The following is a 20,270-nucleotide window of genomic DNA, read 5'->3' as shown; positions in this document are numbered from 1 at the left end:
AGGGAGACCCAAATTCCCAGCTCTGAAGCAGGGCTGGGATGGGGAGGAGGAGAAGATGGGATGGGAGCTGCCAGTTTTAATGGAGGAGCTGATTTGGGGGGCCAGGGAGGGGCTGTTGGGATGAGAGGAGGTTTTTGGGATGCGGTGCCTGGGAAGGCGGTGGAGAGCTGATGCTGAGGAGTTCTGGTGGGGACCAGGGCAGCTGTGGGCACACAGGTGACAGCGTTTGGGGGGCTCTGCGCTGTGCAGGGGCCGAGAAGCCGAGCGAGGCGGAGAAGCGAGACCCGTCGCGTCCCCGCGCCCCCGCCCTGGCGCTGTCCAAGCCCAAGATGTTGGTGATCAGCGGCGGCGACGGCTACGAGGATTTCCGGCTGACCAGCAGCAGCGAGACCGTGGGCAGGGACGACAGCACCAACCACCTGCTGCTCTGGAGAGCGTGACCTGCCCGGGCCAGGATCGGGGGGCGCCGGCCCCCCCTGTGTGCAGAGGGGGGTCCCGGCCCCCTCCCCAGCGCCCCCCGCCCCAGCACCTCTCATCTCCGACCCGGCTGCTCTCTGTGTGCTCGGGGCTGGGGGGATGAGCCCCGCTGCCCCCGCCGCCCCCGGGACTCGGGGGGGACCCGCAGCGCTTGGGGGGCTCCAGAGGATGGGGAGGGGGCGGGGGTTCGCTCGGGAAGGCGCTGCGGAGGAGGATGAGGAGGATGAGGAGGGTACCGAGCATCCCTGGGGAGCGGCCGGAGGATGCCCGACAGCCAGGATCCTGCCTTGCTCTCCGGTTTTGTGTGTGCCTGCTTCACGGGGCGGGGGGCGCCGCCCCCCCGGCCCCCGGGACCCCCGGCCACGCCGCGGGACCAGCCCAGGGACAATCCCGATCCCGATCCCGATCCCGATCCCAGTCTGCCCGCGGTGTCCCCCCCGGCCCGGGCCTCCCGCTAACCCGCTCGCTCCATCGCCAGCACCCAGACAGCTCTGTTCGTTTGTTCGTTTGTTTTAAATATATATATATATTATATATATATAAACATCCTTATTTATTTGGGGTTCGGGGAGGGCTCAGGGGCCTCATCACCGCGCTGCCAGCCCCTGAGGGGTTAAAACTTCCCGGAGTGAGCATCGCCCCGAGGGAGAGCCCGGCCCCGCTGGAGGGGGGAGCTGGTGGAGGGGAGGAGGGAAGGAAATTTGGGTTCCCCCCCTCCTTCTCTGTGATTCCCAGTGGGATTGTGCTGCCTGAAGGCGCTGCTGCCGTGTGAAGCGTCTCTGGATGAGAACAACCATCTTCAGCCACCAGGGCTGGCCCCCCACCCTTACAATGAGGGGCACCCTAAAAACGAGACTGTGCTGGACCAGCCCTGCCCCCTGTGCCCTTTTCCTCCCCGATTTTCCTGCTTTCACCCCAGGATCCAGGCGAGATCCGTGCTCCCCGATTGGGACACCCTGTTGTCCCCATGGGAGACGTGACAAGCGTGGTGGCAGGGATGAATCAGGGTGTCCCCAAGCCCACACAGCTGGGTGAGTGACAGCAATGCTGCCATCCCACATGGAGCCGTCCGTCTGTCCGTCAGCGGGGTGAGTGGGCGTGGGCCATATTTGGGACCATGAGGATATTTTGGGAAAGGGGTGGGGGGGCATTTCGGTCACTTGGGGGCTCTTTGTTATTAAAGGTCACCCGTGGCAGAACGATCCCAGCGTGGTCTCGTCCTTCACCTCGGGATGGGGTGGCAGGGACAGGGTGAGGAGGGGCGCGGCTCCCACCACCCACCGGTGTCACTGGGAACGTCACCCACCGGTGCCACTGGTGATGAAGACTCCGGTGGGAGGAAGAAACCGTTTCCACCACCGGGCTGCAGTTATTCTGTCCTGGAAAACCCTGAGGGGGTATCAGGATATCCATCCCGTGTGCCACAGGACACCGGGACGTGGCACTCCCCGGGTGGACAAACAGCCCAACAGGGGACACCGGGTCGTCCTGGGGAAAACCGAGAGGAACAGAAGGGGGCCTGACGGAAACCAGGTGTCCCCACTGTGTCCCCTATGGAACAGGACAAGGTGCGCTGTAGGACAGGTAGGAAAGCGGGCCGCAGCCCTCAGGGATGCACCATGCGAGCCCACATGGGGAAGAAAACAAAACCAACCCTTTTCCTTGTTAATTTAAGTTCCTGCTGTGCCGGTAACACTCACCCCGCTCCGGTCGTTCCCGTTTTCCCCGCAGGTGGGACAAAGCCCATCCCAAATCCCGCAGTCCCCGCCGCGGCCGGGAGGTGGCGCTGCTGTGAGGGCAGAGGGGCGTGGCCTCTCTGCGTGACGTCACGGGGCGGGGCTAGCGAGCCGCGCGCCCGCGGGTTCATTCATACGGAGGAGGCGGGAGCGACGGGGCCGCCCGGGGGGAGCCCGGGGGCTCCGCGGCGGGGACAGGTAGGGGACACCCCCGGGGACACCCCCGGGACAGGGACCCCCCTGCGCCCGGGGACTGCTCGGGATATTCCCCTTTAAAGGCCAATCCCCCATGCAGGCTCTGGGGTTGGGGTTCGCGCACCTTTGGGATGTACCAGGATGGGGGTGCGGTGCTTTTTGGGGTGCTCGAGTCCCGCTTGGCGCGGTGTTTTTGTCTCGTTTTATCCCTAAGACATTTGGGGAGCCCCGCCGGGAGTGGGGGAGCCCCGCGGGTCCGGGAGGCTGCGGCTGCTGCAGCGCCAAAGTAGGTTAAAATAAGGGGTGGAGAGGAGGAAAAGTAGGTTAAGGAATACTCAGCTGGGAAAAAAGGTAGCAGCCGTGTCGGGTCTCTCTCTTTTTTCTTTTTTCCCCCTTTTTTATTTTTTGCCGGAGCTGGAAAATGCCAGGGCTCGGAGCCAAGGGGCCGGGATGCTGCGGGATGCTGCGGGGCCGGGACGTGCCGCTGCCGGGGCCGAGCGCCGCCCCAGCGCTCCCTGGGGATGCTTGGACTTTAATTCTGGAATTTTGTGGCGTCCCGGTCGTTCCCACCGCTCCCCCGGGAGTGCGATACGCCGAGTTTCGCTCCATCTGCCGGACAATCCCTCCTTGTCCCGGGCAGTCTCCAGCAGCTGCTCCCCGAAGTTTTCCCGAACAGTTGCTCCTTTTTCCCTCCGTTTGCTGCGGGAGCTGAAACCCTGTTCCCCCTCGGGGAGGGGAAGCCCTGGCTGGAATCCCGGCGGGCAGCTTTGGGTTACAGATTCTATCACGGGGAGCTGGGAATGCACGGCTCATGTGATCCGAGGGGTCTGGGGAGGCTTCCAACACCGAGTCTCCTCTTCTGCTGCGTTGGCATTGGTGCAGAGGTCAGGTGGGGTTCGGGGCTTGGAGTGTCCCCAAAAACAGCCGGTCTGGCAATGGTGGGGTTATTTTTTAGTTTCCTCTGGCAAATTCTGTCGGTTTGAGGAGTGTGTCAGGGCAGCTGGGGATTTGTGCCTGCATACCCCATCCCCACTTGGGATGGCCCCAAAAAGCGGGTGCTGAGCCCTGGGCAAAGCTCCAGTGCCAAGCAGGAGCTGGCACCCTCTGCTCCCTGCAGCTCCTGCATCCCTATGGCAGCGTTTTGTTCATCTGAGGGATGCCCTTAATCCCTGGATTAAGCTTGGCCTCAAATCAGCTTTACCCTCGCTCCTGGTGGTGTTTAGATCCAGTTATGCTGATCGGGAATGCTCGGGGTCCCTCAGCCACGGTGGGACCTTCCTGTCCCCTCCTGAGGCCATTTCTTCCCCAGACATCTCAGTTTGGGAGGAAACTAGAATACAGAGGATGCTCATTTTTGGGTCCTGCTCATTTTGAGGGTCCCAACCCGCATCCTATAAACACCCAGCTCACCCCCAGGACCCCCCTCATGTGGAATTAGCTGCATCTCACCGTGGTGCTGGCCACTAATTAGGAGAAACTCATCAGGCCCAGGCTGTAATGAGGCCCTGCCAGGGCTCTCACAGGACCGTGACAACCGGGGGGGAATTTCCATGCGGGCGGCAGGATTTCCATGCGGAGGCTGGATCCGGGTTTGGGTTATTATTTATTTTTTCCTTCCTTCCTCTCTGCTGTCAGCATAGATTTTAATTTTAGCAACCAATTGCTGAGCTCGAAGAGCGGGGATGAGGCTCTGGGAAGCACCTCTTGTTTTGTTCGAGTTGTTATTTAAATATTTTTTAATTGGTTTTAGTGACTTCATTTCCTTGTGACAGATGCAAAAGGATTTCCTCCGGAGCAGGAAAAAACCTTTCTTTAACTTGGTTTAGCATCATCTGCTCCTTGCATGAATGGTCTGAGGTTGGTCCCTCTCCAGTTTGGGATGATCTCCGAGGGAAGGGGTGATGCTGGCCATTCCGTAAAATCTCTGAAACAACTTTCTGGGGGATGGTTCAGGAGTGGTCAGGTTAGGCAGCATCCCTAAATACCCCTACATCAGCAGTAGGGGTATTTAGGGATGAAAGGGAGAAAAGGGGCCCCCAAATTACTTCTCCAGTGGGGCTTTCCCTGGATGATGACTCTGTTGCTCCTCCTTGGGCAGGTCTCTCCAAGGTGATAAAGATGAGCAGGTGATGAAGAGGAGTGGGATGCACTGGTGGCTTGTCACCGTCCTAGGGGTGAGTATGGCCTCGTCTGTCCCATCTCATCCCATCCCTCTGTTTCTCTGATGCTCCACCACCACCCCATCACCACACAGGGCACGGGGATGGGTTTGCATCTGTCCTGGTGCATCCTGTGAGTTCATATCCTCACCCCTGATCCCTCATGTGTCACCGTACCACCGGAGCCCGATCAGGGGCTGCTCTGAGCGCTCTGATCCCCCGCAGGTGCTGAGCGGACCTGCCCGGAGCAGCGCCGGGAGCTGCAGCGCCCCGGAGCCGGGCACGGCGGGATGCCCGCCCGGAGAGGAGCCCAGCGGGGTGAGCCCAGCCCAGCAGGGTTAAACCGAGCCCGGCTGCGGCTGCGGGAGGCACGGCTCACCCCCTGTCTCTGCCCCGCCGCAGGATCCATCGGGGTCGTGCCGAGCTTGTCCCCCCGGCACCTTCTCTCTGGGCGCTGCGTCCTGCGCCGCTCACACGCAGTGCCGGGCCGGGAACAGGGTGCTGGTGGCAGCGGGGACGGCGGCGAGCGACAGCCGCTGCGGAGCCTGCCTGCCGGGGTGAGCCCAGCCCGGACACCGAGCCCAGCCCGGGCTCCGGGCCGTGTCCTGACCCTCCTGTCCCGCCCCACAGGTTCCACAGCCCCGGAGGGGAGAGGGAGCCCCGGGGCCGGTGCCTGCCCTGCGCCGCTGCTCCCCGCAGCACCCCGGGCTGCCCAGGTGGGTGCTGCAGCCGGGGATGTCACCCGGGGATGTGTGTCCCCCTTGGGATGTCCTGGCAGCTGAGGACACCTCTGCTCCCAACACAAGCGGATTCTCCTTCCCTGTGGAAATGGGGTTTAATCCCAATAATCCCAGCAAAGCCCCTGTGTGAGGCTGATCCCTGTTTCCCTGCAGGCCGGCGGCGAGCCCGCAGCCCCGAAATGCCGGGCAGGGCACCGGGCACCAACGGGACACGCGTGACCCTGCTGGGTGAGGAGGAGGAGGAGGCGGCGGCAGCGCAGGCGGCCGTGCTGACCATCGTCCCGGTCTTCTGTGCCATGGGGTTGCTGGGAATCCTGGTGTGCAACCTGCTGAAGAAGAAGGGTTATCACTGCACCGCCAGCAAGGAGCCCCAGCCTGCCGGCACTGGTGAGCCCCGGTGATCCCACACCCATCTCATCTTGCTCAAACCATTCCTGTGGTTTCTTGTCCTTGTCCCAGGGCATCCTGTGTGTCCTTGGGGTGCCTCATCCCCCATCACCGAGTATTCCCTAACTTCTGCTTCCAGGTGCCAGCTCCATCTACCAGCTGGAGGATGCCAACGAGGACACCATCGGGGTGCTGGTGCGGCTGATCACTGAGAAGAAAGGTCAGGGGGTCCCTGGGAAGGGGGAGGAGGGCGTGACCTGGGCCAGAGCCCCGTGACCCCCCAGATCCTTGGTGTCACACACAGAAAATGCAGCGGCGCTGGAGGAGCTGCTGAAGGAGCACCAGAGGCAGCAGCTGATGCCACCGAGCTGTGCCCCCCTCAATAAGTAAGAGTCTGCCCTGAGCACCCCCCATGGTGGGAGCGCTCCCACCATGCTGATGGCATTCCCCCCTCCCCAGGCTGCACCTCCTGCCTCAGTTTCCCCCCGCCTGCCACCACCAGCAGCACCAGCAGCACCTGCACACAGTGCAGGGCCCGGCCCCGTGTGCCCGCTGTGACCAGAAGTGGCCCGAGGTGCTGCCACCGCTCAGTGCCACCAAAGGCCCCAAACCCGGAGCTCATCCCAGCGAGGTGACCATCCTCTCCATCGGCAGGTAGGCAGGGACAGCCCCTGGTGTGTGTCCCCTCTGCAGGGGGACAGGCTGACGTGGTGCTCCCCGACAGGTTCCGGGTGTCCCGGATCCCGGAGCTGAGGAGCGAGGCCGGGGGGGAGCCCCTCCGTGGTGCCCTCCCCGCTGGCAGCGGGATGTGACCCGTGAGGGGACAGCACCAAGGGCCCCACCAGGTGAGGGGACAGAGGGGCTCTGAAGGCGGGGAAATGGAGCATTAACAGTGTGGGGACACAGTGTGGGCACAGCGAGGCAGGCGGGAGGGTGTCCCTGGCTGCAGGGTGCTGGCAGGGCCTGGCACGGGCTGGCACTGGCACGGCCGGGGGCTGCTCCCTGACTCATGGGCAGCTGCAGGGGCTCACGTGCCCTCGCTCACGTCCCCGTGTCCCTCCTCCAGCAGCGCTGCTGCTGCTGCTGCTGTGACCATCCAGCTCTGGGCCCCTCCCGACATGGACATGGAGGGGCTGGAGCGTGGCCAGGGCAGGGAATGGAGCTCCAGGAGAGGCTGAGGGAGCTGGGAAAGGGCTCAGCCTGGAGGAGGGGAAACCTGTGGCTCTGCTCCCAGGGAACAGGGACAGGACAAGGGGAAACAGCCCCATTAAACAGTGCCAGGGGAGGTTCGGGTTGGGTAGTGACAGCCATGGATGGGTGACAGTGAGTGGCCCCTGCCACCCTGGGTGGTGCAGAGGGGCCAATCCAGGCTTACCTGTGGTCCATCCCTTGTCCTCCACAGCGGGCACCTGGCCTGGGGGCTGCCTCGGGGGTCAGTGACTGTTGTTATCATATTTCTAGAGTCCTGTACCTTCTCAGTGATATTCCTTGCGGGCAGTTCTTCCCAGCACAGACTCCTTCTTCCTCTGCCTGTTGCTGCTTCTCAGTGAATGCCCCTGGCAGGCTCTCCCTGACTGGCCAAGCCCAGCCCCTTTTATCCCAGTTACCTGCACTGGCCACAGCTGCAGCCCAATGAAGGACATCACAGCTGCAGCCTATCAAGAACAACCGGAGCTCAGGGCAAGGCCTAGACACAGATATTATACCAATATTCAAATACAATACAGATATTTTACTAGGACTCCCACTATAGGTGACAGCCACAAAGACCCCGTGGAGGGGTGGAGGACACTGGGTGCTGTGTGAAAGCCAGTCCTGCTCAGAGCTGCCAGGTGCTGGAGGTGGCAGCTCAGCTCCTGCTCCTGCCACCGAGGTGTCCAAGGGCAGCACAGCAAATCCAGCATCTCGCTCCGCTGGTGACAAGGATTCTCTGTCCCTGAGGCCTGGTGGTGGCCACAGCGTGGTGGCCTCACAGAAGGTGACTCCAGGAGCTGCGATGCCAGGGGTGGTGGCCACAGGAATCATCATCTCTGGGAACCATGATGCCACCACACAGCTCCACTGGAAGCACAGAGGGCACTGGATGCCATTTCGTGGTCACCTTCTGGGTCTGTTGAACTCTCCAGGACCATCACAAACACCTGGTGCCAGTGCTCAGCATCGCAGGATAATGAATCACTGGGTCACAGAGTGACTCCTCCCTTCCCAAGAGCCCCGCTGGGGCATGGATTGCTGGTCTCCTGCATCCATCCATCCTCTCTCCAACGTCCCAGTTCAGGAGCACACGGTGGTGATGCTCACCATGCAGATGACATATTTCACTTTCCATAGGAATTGCTTCTGTGGGATCACACTGGCTTGGCCCTGTTGGGATCACTGGGATAACGCACCCAAGGTTGGGTTGGAGACCAACAGCCTCAACCATCAACCCAAAAAAGGGTTTATGGCTGGTCCCATTCACCTCCCCACGACATCACCGTGCCAAAAAACCCACCACCAAACCCTCTCAGGCTCTTTTATTTATTTATTTAATTTTTTTGGGAAACATTTTAATAGTTATCGAATGTTCTACATCTTACAGTAAATATCGTACAGTTACAAACTCTTGGCTGACATCTGTCAGGGAGATCACGACCTGATCTTCAGAACCAAAACCAGAACAGAAAACAAACGGGAAAACAACCCCAAATTTACACTTCAGATGGACAAACTGAGGCTGTGGGGCTCTCCAGGGCATCAGTCCAAGGCCATGTTCCCTACACACCTGTGAGATGTAGACTTGGAAGACGTGGTTACTCTTGGGTTTAAATTTTTTTTTTTTGTTGCTGTTCTTTCAGGGAATCTTTTTTTTTTTGTATTTATTTTTATTTAAGAGGTCCAATAATACTTATAAATGAGCTGGTCTGGTGGTTGAAATCAATTTAAAATTAATTACATAGAAAGAGGGGTGGGAGCCTGGTGTGGGTCGAGGCCGTGTTGTGGGAATGGGAGGGTTTGGGTGTGATCCTGCACCTTGCCATGCTTCCCTACAACTCCCTCCCCTGACCCTGAACCCCTCTTCCCCCTGGAAAATTCCATCTCTTGCAGGAGGACGCAGGGAGGCTGCAGGTGGCCATGTTGCATCAAGATTATTCCCTACAAGCAGCACAGTCGAGCGTTTCCAAATGGGAATCGCTCCTGTCAAACCACAAATTCTGCTATTCCTGCCCTGCAAACATTCCCACAAGTTCTTTCACCTGATTGCCAGAGAATCTCCAAGTGCCATGGTGCAGCATGCCACAGGAATGCCTTTTGCAAGATTTCCTCCCTCCCAAGCTCCCTCACAGGCTTTGTTTTCTTTTTTTTTCCCCTAAGGGAATGCTAACACACAGCAGAGAAAATATTTGGAGGCTGATCCTGGCTTGGGAGCAAAGTGAAGGGAAGATGGGCAGAGGGTCACCACAGCTGGAGGGCCTGAAAATATTGGCAATTAAAAAAAAAAAAAAAAAAAAGGCCCAAATCAAAAATAAGCCCAAATCAAAAATACCTGGATTTATGGGTATCCAGCAGCTCTTATTGCTATTGTTGGCTGGTTGGATTTTACCAAAAATAAAGCCTCAAATGTTGTTTTCCACCCTGCTGAAAAGCCAGGATCCCATTTGATGCTCTCCAGCTGGGAACCACATCATCCCCACATTCCCAGAGGGGATGGCAAAGAGTCAGGGGGTCTCTCTGGGAAGGACCAGATTCAGTGGGATGCTGGGGGCTGGAGGAAAACCTGATGCTCTGAACGTCCCTCATTAAAACAAACCCCTTAAATAACATTTCCTGGGAATTACATCCCAAAACTGAAACCATGCTGAACTGAGTGATTTATTATTCATAAAATGCAGTAGCAAATCCTTGCCTGGAGGGTTCAGCCACTTGGAGGCATGATGGCCTCAGGCTTCAAGGGGCTCCTGGGCTTTGGGGGGTCACCACCACCACTAAAATCCTATTTTTCCCCCCAAATCTTGATTGCAGATTGTGTTTTGAAGTAAAGGTAAGGTCTGGGATGGGTTAATAGTTCAGAGTTATTTTCCCTTCCTCTTTAGCTGGAATTTTAATCTCAGACACTTCAGTGGCTGCTGAGGATGGTTTAACCCCTCCTGCTCTTTCCCACTGATGCCCAGAGTGATCCTTCACTGTGGAAATCCCTTTTCCTCAACCAACATCAGCAAAGCTTTGCTGGAATGAAATATCTGAGAAGCTGGTGGCCCCCATCAGTGTCCCCCATTGTGACCTTCCCAGGACCCTCAGTTAAGCCAAGACTTGACCAAGGGAAGGACTTGGGACCAAGGGAAGGGCAGGGAGCATCTCCCCACCTTGGGAAGGAGCCACCCAAGCCTGGCAGTGTGTGGTGGCCCTGGTTCCACACAGTGGCTCAAGGCTGGTTACCAAATGTCCTCACTGAAGCCTCTGGCCCAACAGGTGGCAAATATTTCACCACTCCACGCTTTGGTTAATGAGTATTTCTGCCTGGGAATAATGGGATGAGGAGCTCTGGATCTGCTATTGATCCAAGCAAAGGAATTAAAACCCAACTGCCCTGTGTCAGTGGGAACACTGGGTGATCCACCACGCTCCACTCCTGGGGCTTTCTCCCCACCTTTAATGTTTCTTTTCCTTCCAGGAGAAAGCACAACATCTTCTTTCCACATCCAGGTCCGAATTTTAGGAGTGGTTCCTAAAGTGGTGTCTGGGACAGTGGTGGGATGGTGTCTGCTGGTTCAGGTTGTTTGCAGAGCCCAGGCTGGGATCCCAAAGCTCAGGGACCCCACAAACCAGACTGCCATTACGCTGGGAGACCTGGCTCAATGCTGACAGACAGCTCCTGGTGTGTAACACAAACATGAGAGGGGAAAAAGGGATCTCAGAACTCTTCAGTTCTTAGGATCTGGGGATTTTTTGGCCCAGGTTTAACTGCAATGTGCTACAAACAGTGCAAGGATGATGTGTTGGTGTTATTTCCCAAGGTCTGTTGCTCTTTACTAATCAAGCCAAATAGGGAATCTACTGATGATTGGCTCCTTTGCTCCTTTTTCCTTCTCCTTTCCCTCAATACCACCCCAAAGTGCAGCCCAAGGGTGCCCCTTCCCCACCCCACAGCACAGTCTTCCCCCACTTTGTTCCTCTCAAGGCTGAGGAGACCACCCAGAGCTTTGCTCTAGATTTCCTTCAAAACCAGCAGAATCAACCAAATCACCCCCAAACAGAAGTGCCAACACCCAACCTGACAAACTCCTGGGACCAGCCAGTGGGAGGGAAAATCCTCCTGGGATCCCTAGGCTTGTTACTCCCCACCTGCCCCATGCCCAAGGGAAGGAGCTCCAGGAGCAGAAGCCACGCTGGGAGACTCCACCGAGAGCATGGAACACTTTTGGCACACTTGAGGCAAAAATCAAAACCCAACCAAGCTTTTGTCTTTAAAAAAATAACCCCAAAAGAGTCCCAAAAACCTTGTTTCTATGCTGGGTTTAGTGACAAGGATTTAAAAACAAACTGGCCACAAGCATTGTCTGCAAATCCAAACTGCCTCTGCTGCCCTCAAGACAACTTATTGCTCTACTTGGACACCCCGAGGGGGGCTGTCACCAGCTCCCTGTCCCCATGTCCCAGGTAAGCCAAACCCCTCCAAATGACCCTGATGCCCACAGCCTCTGCGTGCCTGGTGTCCCCCACCCTGCTCCATGCCAACTGTGGATCACCTTCCCTGCTGTCACATCTTCTCAGGTGCCTTCCCGTGAAGGAGGCGATGTGTTTATTGCTATTGCTTCCTCCTCTGCCACCCCTCCAAGCAGAGCAGCCAGACATCCTCCCCGGCCTTTCTCCCTGGTGCTGGTATTTGTGCTTGGGTGAACATTCCTCCTGGAAGTCTTGGAGCTGCAACCCAAAGAACGGGAGGGGGACACCTCAACTGCCATGGAGGCAATGCAGTTTGGTTTTACCCTGCCAACACCATGGGTGCAAGCTGAAGCCACCCATCCTGCCCTCACTCTGCCTTGAAGACTCATCTCCATCAACCAGACACCCTCTTTTCCCACACCACCATACTCTGGAGAAGCTCCTCAGACCAAACCCTAAACCTGGATGAGCTCCTCAGACCAAACCTTGAACCTGGATTAACTCCTCAGACCAAACCTTGAACCTGGATGAGCTCCTCAGACCAAACCTTGAACCTGGATGAGCTCCTCAGACCAAACCCTAAACCTGGAGAAGCTCCTCAGACCAAACCCTAAACCTGGAGAAGCTCCTCAGACCAAACCCTAAACCTGGAGAAGCTCCTCAGACCAAACCCTAAACCTGGAGAAGCTCCTCAGACCAAACCCTAAACCCGGAGAAGCTCCTCAGACCAAACCCTAAACCTGGAGGAGTTCCTCAGACCAAACCCTAAACCTGGAGGAGCTCCTCAGACCAAACTCTGAACCTAGAGGAGCTCTTCAGACCAAGCCCTAAACTGAGAGAAGCTCCCCAGATCAACCCTTGGACCTGGAGAAGCTCTCCAGATCAATCCTTGGACATGGAGAAGCTCTCCAGCCCAACCTTTGGACATCTTGCTTCCCTCAGCAGCTGCCCAGCACATCTGTGCCTGCAAGCAGCAGCCACGCAAGGAAGGAGCCTCCTTCTCCCCCACACTGCCCCAGGATGTGGCTGAGGGGAGCATCCCGTTCTCCCAAGGGGTTCCAGATGCTCCCAGGGCATCCATCTTCCTGCTGCTCCCTTCCCATCACCCATGATCCGTGTGCCCAGTTGGAAAAAGCAGACCAAAGACCCGCTGGTGACCAGTCCTCGTGCTTCCTAAGACAAGTGTGTTACGTCGCTAATTATATTTATATTCTCTTACTCCTACAAAAAGAAGGGATGAGTTCAGAATTCCACTGCAGATAATGCATTTATAATCTATCACGACAGCTATCTGGAAGACACCAATTTTCTTGTAATATGTTATGAAAGATTGAATAATTTATATTCTTCAACTAAAAATACCCAAACCAAATCGGAATAAGCCTGCCTACCAGCGCTGTGCTTTTCACATAGTACCCTGAACATCAACCACTCTTACTAGCCAAAAAAAATCTAGGCTCTTGTCAACAACAACGACAACAGAAAAAGAACAGAAAGAACCCAAACGAACAAGAAGTGGGGGGATCTTTGCACCACTCAGCTGGGCAATGCTGGAAAAGTGAAGATTCTGAGCTTTCAAATGATAGGACCGAAGAGAGAACTCGACTATTGCTCAGTGTCAGTATGTGTGTTACACAATTCATGTGGGAGGGGGAGGAAGGGGGGAAAAAAAGAGGCAGAAGATTAGAAAAAGCAGCTTTTACAAAAACCACTAAAGAATGCATAAAGTGACCCTTGCACTTTTTTTTTCTTTTGTTCTTGCAAACAGACGAGGCGCTGCAGCCCAGCGGCCGCAGCACCGATGTAAGACTTGTGTAGTTGCATACAATGTTTGACTCCGGATCTGGAAGACAGCAAACACATTAAAAACTGGGAGTTAGAAGGATGTTCTCCTCCTCTCTGCACCCCTGCACCACGTGGAGCTGATCCATATGGAATTTAACCATCCCTGTGGGCAATTTGTCAGGCAGGGAGCTGGGAAAGCAGCAGCTCACCCGTGCTATCCAACGCAGAGGATTACAGATATGCAGATGAGCTGCTCCCTGCTAATTGCACACCAATTTGGGAAGGGCAGGATTAGCCCAGCGTAATTTGTGTGGCACAGAGAGATTTCAGATAACCCCGGGGCGGGATGGGCTCTCCACGGGCAGCATCGTGTTCCCATCAGCTGCCTGTGCTGGTAATTGGGCATGATGGGCCAAGGGCTGCAGGAACCAGCATCTGGGATTTCTGGGATCCCAGGCATGACAGGAACACACAGGCAGTGCACGCAACCCCGGTGCTAATGAACAACCTGATCTCCCAGCAGGGGAAAGGAAATATTCCAGGGACACAAAGATGGGGAGGGACTCTGCCAGGGAATGCAGTGGGAATGGTTTCAAACTGCCACAGGGCAGGGGTGGATGGGATACCGGGAAGGAACTCCTCCCTGAGAGCCCAGGGAAGCCCCTGGAAGTGCCCAAGGTGGGGCTGGATGGGGTTTGGAGGCAGCACTCACATGGATTGGCCAGTGGTTTACCAGTGTGGAGGTACGTAGCTGTAGGTGGGGGTTCCTTGAGCCCTGTACGTTGGCACGGACACTGGATGTGCTCCGATGGCGGTGTGTTGGGGGGTGGTCAACAAGGTTCCTGCAGGGAAGGGAAGCACTTGGCACGGAGCAGAGGAGCTGGCATCCGTGCCTGCAGCGGGGCAGGGACGGCACCAGCTGCCCCCTTTTCCCTTCTCCCTTTCCCCAGACAATTCTTCTGCCCGCCAGACCCGATTCAAAGGTGTTGGACCCACACGATTGGGATCAGCCAGCACCACAAACAGAATAAGAACACCTGAAGCTCCAGCAGATTTTCCATGCTAGCTCTGGCTCTTAACCTTAAGGGTTTTCCTTGGTTTTTTCCAGTGTTCCTTGTCCCTAAAGACAGGAAGCAAAGCTGGCCACAACCTGCTGACATCTACCTGCTGAAAGCACTGGGACAGAAAATCACTGAAACAAACTGAAAAGGATGAGGGATGAAAAGGGAGATGAGGAAAAAAACTCAACAAAACTCCAGGGAAAATTGAGAGAGAGCCTTTTTTTAAGTCTGCAGTCAGTCAACAGAGGGATTTTAGGTCGGAATTTGTACAGTGCCTTCATGGGGAGGGAGAACATAGCCCTGGACTACTCTGTTCTGGGAGCAACTGGATGCTCAAACCCAATTCTCAGTTTCTGGGTATCTCTCTACAAATGTTATTAATGAAATTCTAAAACATCCCACGTGCATTAATTACATTTATCCACTTCTTAATATAAGCAACAGTAAATCTCTCAGAGTGGTTCTTGTCACATCCAGGCTGCAATATCTCTGCTTGGAGTAGGGATTGTGTCCCATTACAGACTCCTATTTCACAGCTAATGCAGATGCCAAAGGATGAATGATGCATTTCTTGGCATAATTCAATATACAATCCCAAGAATTGTTAAGGAGAAAAATACAGGCTTTGAGAAAAAAAAAACAAAACCAAAAACTCTATCTTAATGTGCTATTAATTGCAGTTAGAATCTGCATGTAAAATGTAGAGGAACGGGGATAGATAAAACAAGGTTAACATTAATTTTGTCAAACAAAAACATTCATTTTGTCAAACAAAAACATGACCATAAGTGTCTTTGAAAAAAGAGCTTGAGGGAAATACAACCACTTGAGGATGAACCAACGTGGTTATTCCTTCAGTTAAGGAACAGACAGAGGAAAGGACAATATATTTAAGGACATAGAAAAATCTATCTAAGGATGCAGGAGTGAGCCAAACCAAAGGTCTCCTCCTCCAAATTGTTAAGGAGAAAAATAAGGCTTTGGAAAAAATAAAACCAGCTCCTATCTTACTTAATATGCTATTAATTGCAGTTAGAATCTGCGTGCAAAATGTAGAGGAACTGGGATACATAAAACAAGGTTAACATTCATTTCGTCAAACAAAAACATGACCAAAAGTGTCTTTGAGAAAAGAGCTTGAGAGAAATACAACTACTTGAGGATGGACCAGCCTGGTTATTCCTTCACTTACAGAACAGAGAGAGAAATACATATAATATATAATATAATATATATAATATATTTAAGGACACAGAATAATGTATCAATGGACACAGGAGTGAGCCAAACCAAAGGTCTCCTCTGCTGAGTCAGATGAGGATTTGGGGTAAATGACTGCATTTTTTGCCGGCACAGGAGCAGCACCCAGCAAGCAAACCCAGCAGGTGAAGCGGGGCAGCACCTGGGGCGCAGGGGGAGTTTTTTGCCCCTGTTGGTTTCCTTACCTGCTGACATGGCCATGGTGGTGCCAGCCACCATGCCCATGGCCACGCCGTTGGTGCGCGGCGCGGCCACGGGCGCGGGGTAGATGGCCGAGGGGATGCTGTTGGGCTGCACCACCGTGGTGTGGTGGATGACGTGAGGCTGGGCCGCGTACACGGGCTGGGTGTAGTAAGCTCCCTGGTGGAGAAGGGGAAAAAACAAAATCCCATCATTATATTCCAGGTTTTTTCCAACCTAAGGAGTTCTCGGCTCTGTAACTCGAGCGCTGCCCGAGGGCTGGTGGGTTGTGGTCCCATGGATGAGCTCCTGTGCCTGGGATGCCTTGAGGAGGCTGCCCTAGAACAGAGCTAAAGAATAAAGCAGGGATTTATTAAAAGGATCTCCTCAATGGGTTTGTCCTGGATGGATTCACTCCTTGACCCTGCTGCCTCCCTTTGATGGGATGAAACAGGGCCTGGACACAAACGTCTGCTGGTGTAGAAAAGGAACAAGAGATGGAAGGAAAGGACAAGCCATGGTTCTTGGGTCCAGGTATTGTGTCATCTTATTGGTTTCACACAGGGCTCCAAAATCCAGGCTGCAGGGTTTTGAAACAAGGGGAGAAGGATGCGCAGGAATAAAAGGAGCCAACAGAAAAAGAAGAAAAAGCTTCACATGCTAAGTAATGAAGGGCCTGAAATGAGGAGATGCACAAGGGAGAGAACTGCTGTCCCCAGGACAGGCAGCAGCACTGTAAAGACCTGCAAACCAGGCATGGGAGGAAAGAAAACAAGGATGTGAATCAGCAAAAGGGAGATTTTATTGTGCATTAGTGAAAGCCCCATTAGAGAACCTATGAAGGTCTGGATTAAGGGGAAAAGGAGGTGCAGGGCAACTATTCCATCACTTCTTTCTTTCAGGAGCTACAAAGGTTCACAGGACAAATGGCAAATTCTGTGGCTGGGATTGGAGAGCAACCAGTGTGCAGGGGTGGGTTGCACTTCACTGGACTCAGGTGTGTTGGGGCACGGCTGAGGGCACAGGAGGTGGCACCTACCTGGGTGTACAGGTTCTGCTGTGGGTAGGCACTGTGATGGGCACAGGAGGTGGCACCTACCTGGGTGTACAGGTTCTGCTGTGGGTAGGCACTGTGATGGGCACAGGAGGTGGCACCTACCTGGGTGTACAGGTTCTGCTGTGGGTAGGCACTGTGATGGGCACAGGTGGCACCTACCTGGGTGTACAGGTTCTGCTGTGGGTAGGCACTTCTGATGGGGTACATCGCGGTCTGGTACGGGTTCGGAGACGGCGAGTAGGGAGGAGGGGCGTTGTTACTCTGGGTTGGTGGCACCTTGTAGGGAGTCCCCGCAGTGTACCCTGCCACAGACACAAGAGGGGTGCCAGTCAGGGCCTGGCATGGCTGCTCAGGGCTGGCAGGAGGGCTGGGAGGAACCATTCCCTGAGCAAACGGGCCCCAAAGACTGCGCAGGATGGAGAGGAGAAGGCAAGGCTCAGCCCAGCCAAAACACTCAAATATATTTCATTTATTTACTCAAATATATTTAACTCAAATATGTTTAACTTATTTACTCCACCAGTGTTCAGCAATTAGAGATGACCAAGATTTCAAGTCTAATATCCCACATCATCCTCCAGGCACTGAAACAGGGCGAAGAACACACAGAGCTTTTAGGAGCTCCCAAACAGCATCTCATCCCCTCCTGATTACTGCAGATTGGAAAAATAGGTGTTAATTAACAAGGGGAATAGCTGTGACTCTTTTCCTCACTCACATTAGCAGGAGAGCAACCATCTTCCAATGAGAAGTGGAAAAGGTTTGAAATATTGATCAGAGCAGAAGTGCAGCCTCCTCCATCAGGAACCCAGTCAGCCACAGACCAACCAACCTCCTGGTTTTACATCTAATGGATTTTCTTCTCTATTCTGAACTCATTTTTCAAACAAATACCTCAGAGGCTGCCAGTTCTCAGTGTCACACTGCATTTCTGAGGGGTGTCTAGAGCTGTGGACCTGCTCAAGCCTGTGTGGTTTCACTACTTTGAATACCAAGACTTGCAGTGTTTCCTGATTGATGCATCACAGACAGTTTATCTCCTATATTAAAAAGGTATTAAAACACAATAACCCAGGCAGAGGTAATCTGCTGTGCTTATAAACTGGGGAAAAAACAGAACAACCTGCAGGTAAAACAATGTGAAAACAAGGTTTGATGACACAAGATGATGGAGGCTCCTCTCTGTCTGGCAGATAATTTTAAAACCTAATTATGACTAACACCTTATTAGGATTAGGCTGGCGGGGCCTGTGCTGCTGCCGCTTTGTGGTTCAGCAGCAGCGAGCCTTTAAGCTCCAGCTTCTATTAAAATTGCTGATTAAATCCCTCATGTCACTCCAGAAATCTCAGCCTTATTGATCCTGCAGCTCACAAGTGCACAGAAATGGTTTTCTATAAAAGGCTTCTTGTGGGGGGGGCAAAGAGCTCAGTGGGGAATTTTGTGTTGCTGCTTGTTTCCAGGGTTCACCACAACCAGGATTCCTCAGCTGGGCAAGGAACTGACAGGATGTCCACAATTCTACCCCTCTGCCTCCCTCAGGTGAGACCCCACCTGCAGAGCTGCCTCCAGCTCTGGGGACACAGCAGAAGGACATGGAGCTGCTGGACAGAGTCCAGAGGAGGCACCAGAGCTGCTCCAGGGCTGGACCGTGCCCATTGTACAGTCCCTACCCCAAGGAATGATAGGGACATCCTTTTTCCAAGAGAAAGTCTCCTAAAGACTTTAAAAATATTTATTTTTAATAATTCTTTTAATAAAAAGAAATTACATTTCTTCCTCTCACCTTGTTGTGCAATTGATTGGATTTAGAAGGAAGAAGGAGCCTGGAGCAGCTGTAAGGTGAGGAACCCTCTGACCCCACAGCACTCATGTCCCAGATTAAGCAGGGGCCAGAGGACACCCCACATACCAGGGAAAGCATCCCAGGGTTTATCAGGGAGCTTATCAGCCCTGCTGGAGGCACTACTTATCCTCTTCAGGGGTGAGATGACAAGGCTGCACTGGAAAAGCCTGTTTGACTGTCATCCCTCAATGGCATCTCCTCCCCCTGCTCCTGCTCAGCCAGCCTGGCTTACAAGGTGGGAGTTTCAGCAGTGCTCCTTGAAAATCAGCCTTTATTTTGGCATTCTTTCATTTTTAAGGGAATGGGGAATAATGTCCCTTTGGAGATAAACACCTGTGGAACAACCCTGGGTTGCTCCCAGGGATCAAACACTCAGCTAAGAGAAAGGTTTCACCTTCTCCACTGGAATTCCTCCTCTGCAGGAGCAGCAGGAGGGTCAGTGCTCTCCTTTTCATGATCCTTCAAGGTTTTATTCCATCAAAGCCAGGCTGGATGGGGCTTGGAGCCACCTGGTCTAGTGCAAGGTGCCCATGAGGGTTGGAGCAAGATGGTGTTTAATTCCCTCCCAACCCAAACCAGTGTTTAATTCTGTGATCCCAAATCACCCTGTCCACACATCACCCTGGCGCCAGCAGGAGAGGCAAACAGGCACACACCACCCCAGCAACCCCAGAAGGAAAGGTTTATTTACTGAATGCTGCAGAAGAAGCCTGGTAGGTTCTGTTCTCCGTGCCCGTGTCCACAGGGAGGTGGAAGGTGCCCTCGGTGGCACAGGACGAGGAGGTCTGGGGCCAGGCCTGCTTCATCAGAAGTGTGGCTGGAGTGGGGACAGAGAAGAGGTGTCACACAGAGCACTGAGGGACAGCTTCCCACACTTAGGTCACACTGGAATCACCTTGTTCAGCTCTTCCCTCCAGGTTCCTACCCCTGAGGTGCTGAGCCCCACGGAAGGGACTTCACATCTCAGTCAGGGCTTGGAAATCTTCCTGGAGCAAGGGTGTTCCACACCCTCCACATCTGCTGAGACTCTGAATTAGCCCTCTCTGAAGGTACAGCTGTAACTCTGGAGTGTCACAGGGCTGAAGTTGGAAATGATTGGGATCAATCCTCTAGATTGGGAGGCTGAGGAGGAATTGGCACTGGGGCCACAGCCTGCAGCAGCACAACACATCCCAGAGGATGGAAATCCACCTCCCAGAGTGCAGGGAAGCACTGATGCAGGTCTGCTGGTCCACCAAAGCCCCCTGAGACTCTCCTGGACTCAAACAGGAATGGGGAGCACAGAGGACACCCAGCAGTGCTGCTCTGCTGGCCATCAGCAGCTGTGGGAGATATTCATGGGTGTGAGATCCACCCGGATGCTGCTCCGATGCTGGAGATGCTCCTCCCTCCTCCTCCTCCAACACCTCCTCCTCCTCCAACAGAACACCAGGAGCTTTGTGGGGAGTCAGAGATTCAAGCCCAATTTCTCCTGCACTCAGTCACTGATCATTTTCTGCTCCAAGCGTCTGCCCTCTCCCAAAGGTTTGGGAGTTATTAAGGATTTCCAGGCTGCCTTGCTTTATTTTCCATGCTAGGCTGCACTCAGGAACATCACACTGGAGAGCAACTCCCAGCGCTGCCACAGAAACACTCCCTCACTCCTGCTTTTACTCAGAATCAGATTCACTTTCACCTCTGGATTTCACAGAGGTTTTAATCTCTGAGACTGATGAGACAATTCATTGCAATGTTACACGAATCCTT

The 20,270-nt window shown here is 54.3% G+C and overlaps 3 protein-coding genes across 8 annotated transcripts in view; 2 read left to right on the top strand and 1 right to left on the bottom strand.

The window, feature by feature from the left end:
• Window positions 1-1,021, top strand: part of ARHGEF17 (Rho guanine nucleotide exchange factor 17) — a 29,317-nt gene extending 28,296 nt beyond the window's left edge. Inside the window, exon 21 of the mRNA XM_059466716.1 lies at window positions 250-1,021. Within this exon, the coding sequence (XP_059322699.1) occupies window positions 250-440 (191 nt within the window). The 3' untranslated portion in view covers window positions 441-1,021. The remainder of the gene's footprint in view (window positions 1-249) is intronic.
• Window positions 741-6,506, top strand: RELT (RELT TNF receptor). Its single transcript, XM_059492657.1, has 13 exons — window positions 741-917; window positions 1,397-1,508; window positions 1,905-2,052; window positions 2,209-2,268; window positions 4,507-4,582; window positions 4,793-4,885; window positions 4,970-5,124; window positions 5,198-5,283; window positions 5,461-5,694; window positions 5,834-5,914; window positions 5,999-6,080; window positions 6,154-6,348; window positions 6,419-6,506. The coding sequence occupies exons 1-13, from the start codon at window positions 741-743 to the stop codon at window positions 6,504-6,506; spliced, it is 1,587 nt and encodes a 528-aa protein (XP_059348640.1).
• Window positions 6,507-8,200: 1,694 nt separating this feature from the next.
• The window catches only part of FAM168A (family with sequence similarity 168 member A), a 124,490-nt gene continuing 112,420 nt past the window's right edge, over window positions 8,201-20,270 (bottom strand). For all 6 annotated transcript variants that reach the window (XM_059493411.1, XM_059493414.1, XM_059493412.1 and 3 more), the window contains 5 exons: window positions 19,216-19,341; window positions 16,840-16,982; window positions 15,629-15,803; window positions 13,835-13,964; window positions 8,201-13,180 (listed from right to left, as the gene is read on the bottom strand). In XM_059493411.1, coding sequence (XP_059349394.1) covers window positions 13,852-13,964; window positions 15,629-15,803; window positions 16,840-16,982; window positions 19,216-19,341 — 557 coding nt within the window. In that variant the 3' untranslated portion in view covers window positions 8,201-13,180; window positions 13,835-13,851. The remainder of the gene's footprint in view (window positions 13,181-13,834; window positions 13,965-15,628; window positions 15,804-16,839; window positions 16,983-19,215; window positions 19,342-20,270) is intronic.

The sequence above is a fragment of the Ammospiza nelsoni genome, chromosome 2 (genome assembly GCF_027579445.1).
Source record: "Ammospiza nelsoni isolate bAmmNel1 chromosome 2, bAmmNel1.pri, whole genome shotgun sequence".
Classification (NCBI taxonomy): Eukaryota; Metazoa; Chordata; class Aves; order Passeriformes; family Passerellidae; genus Ammospiza; species Ammospiza nelsoni.
Note: the sequence above shows the minus strand (reverse complement) of the source record. Positions and strands in the feature narration are given on the sequence as shown.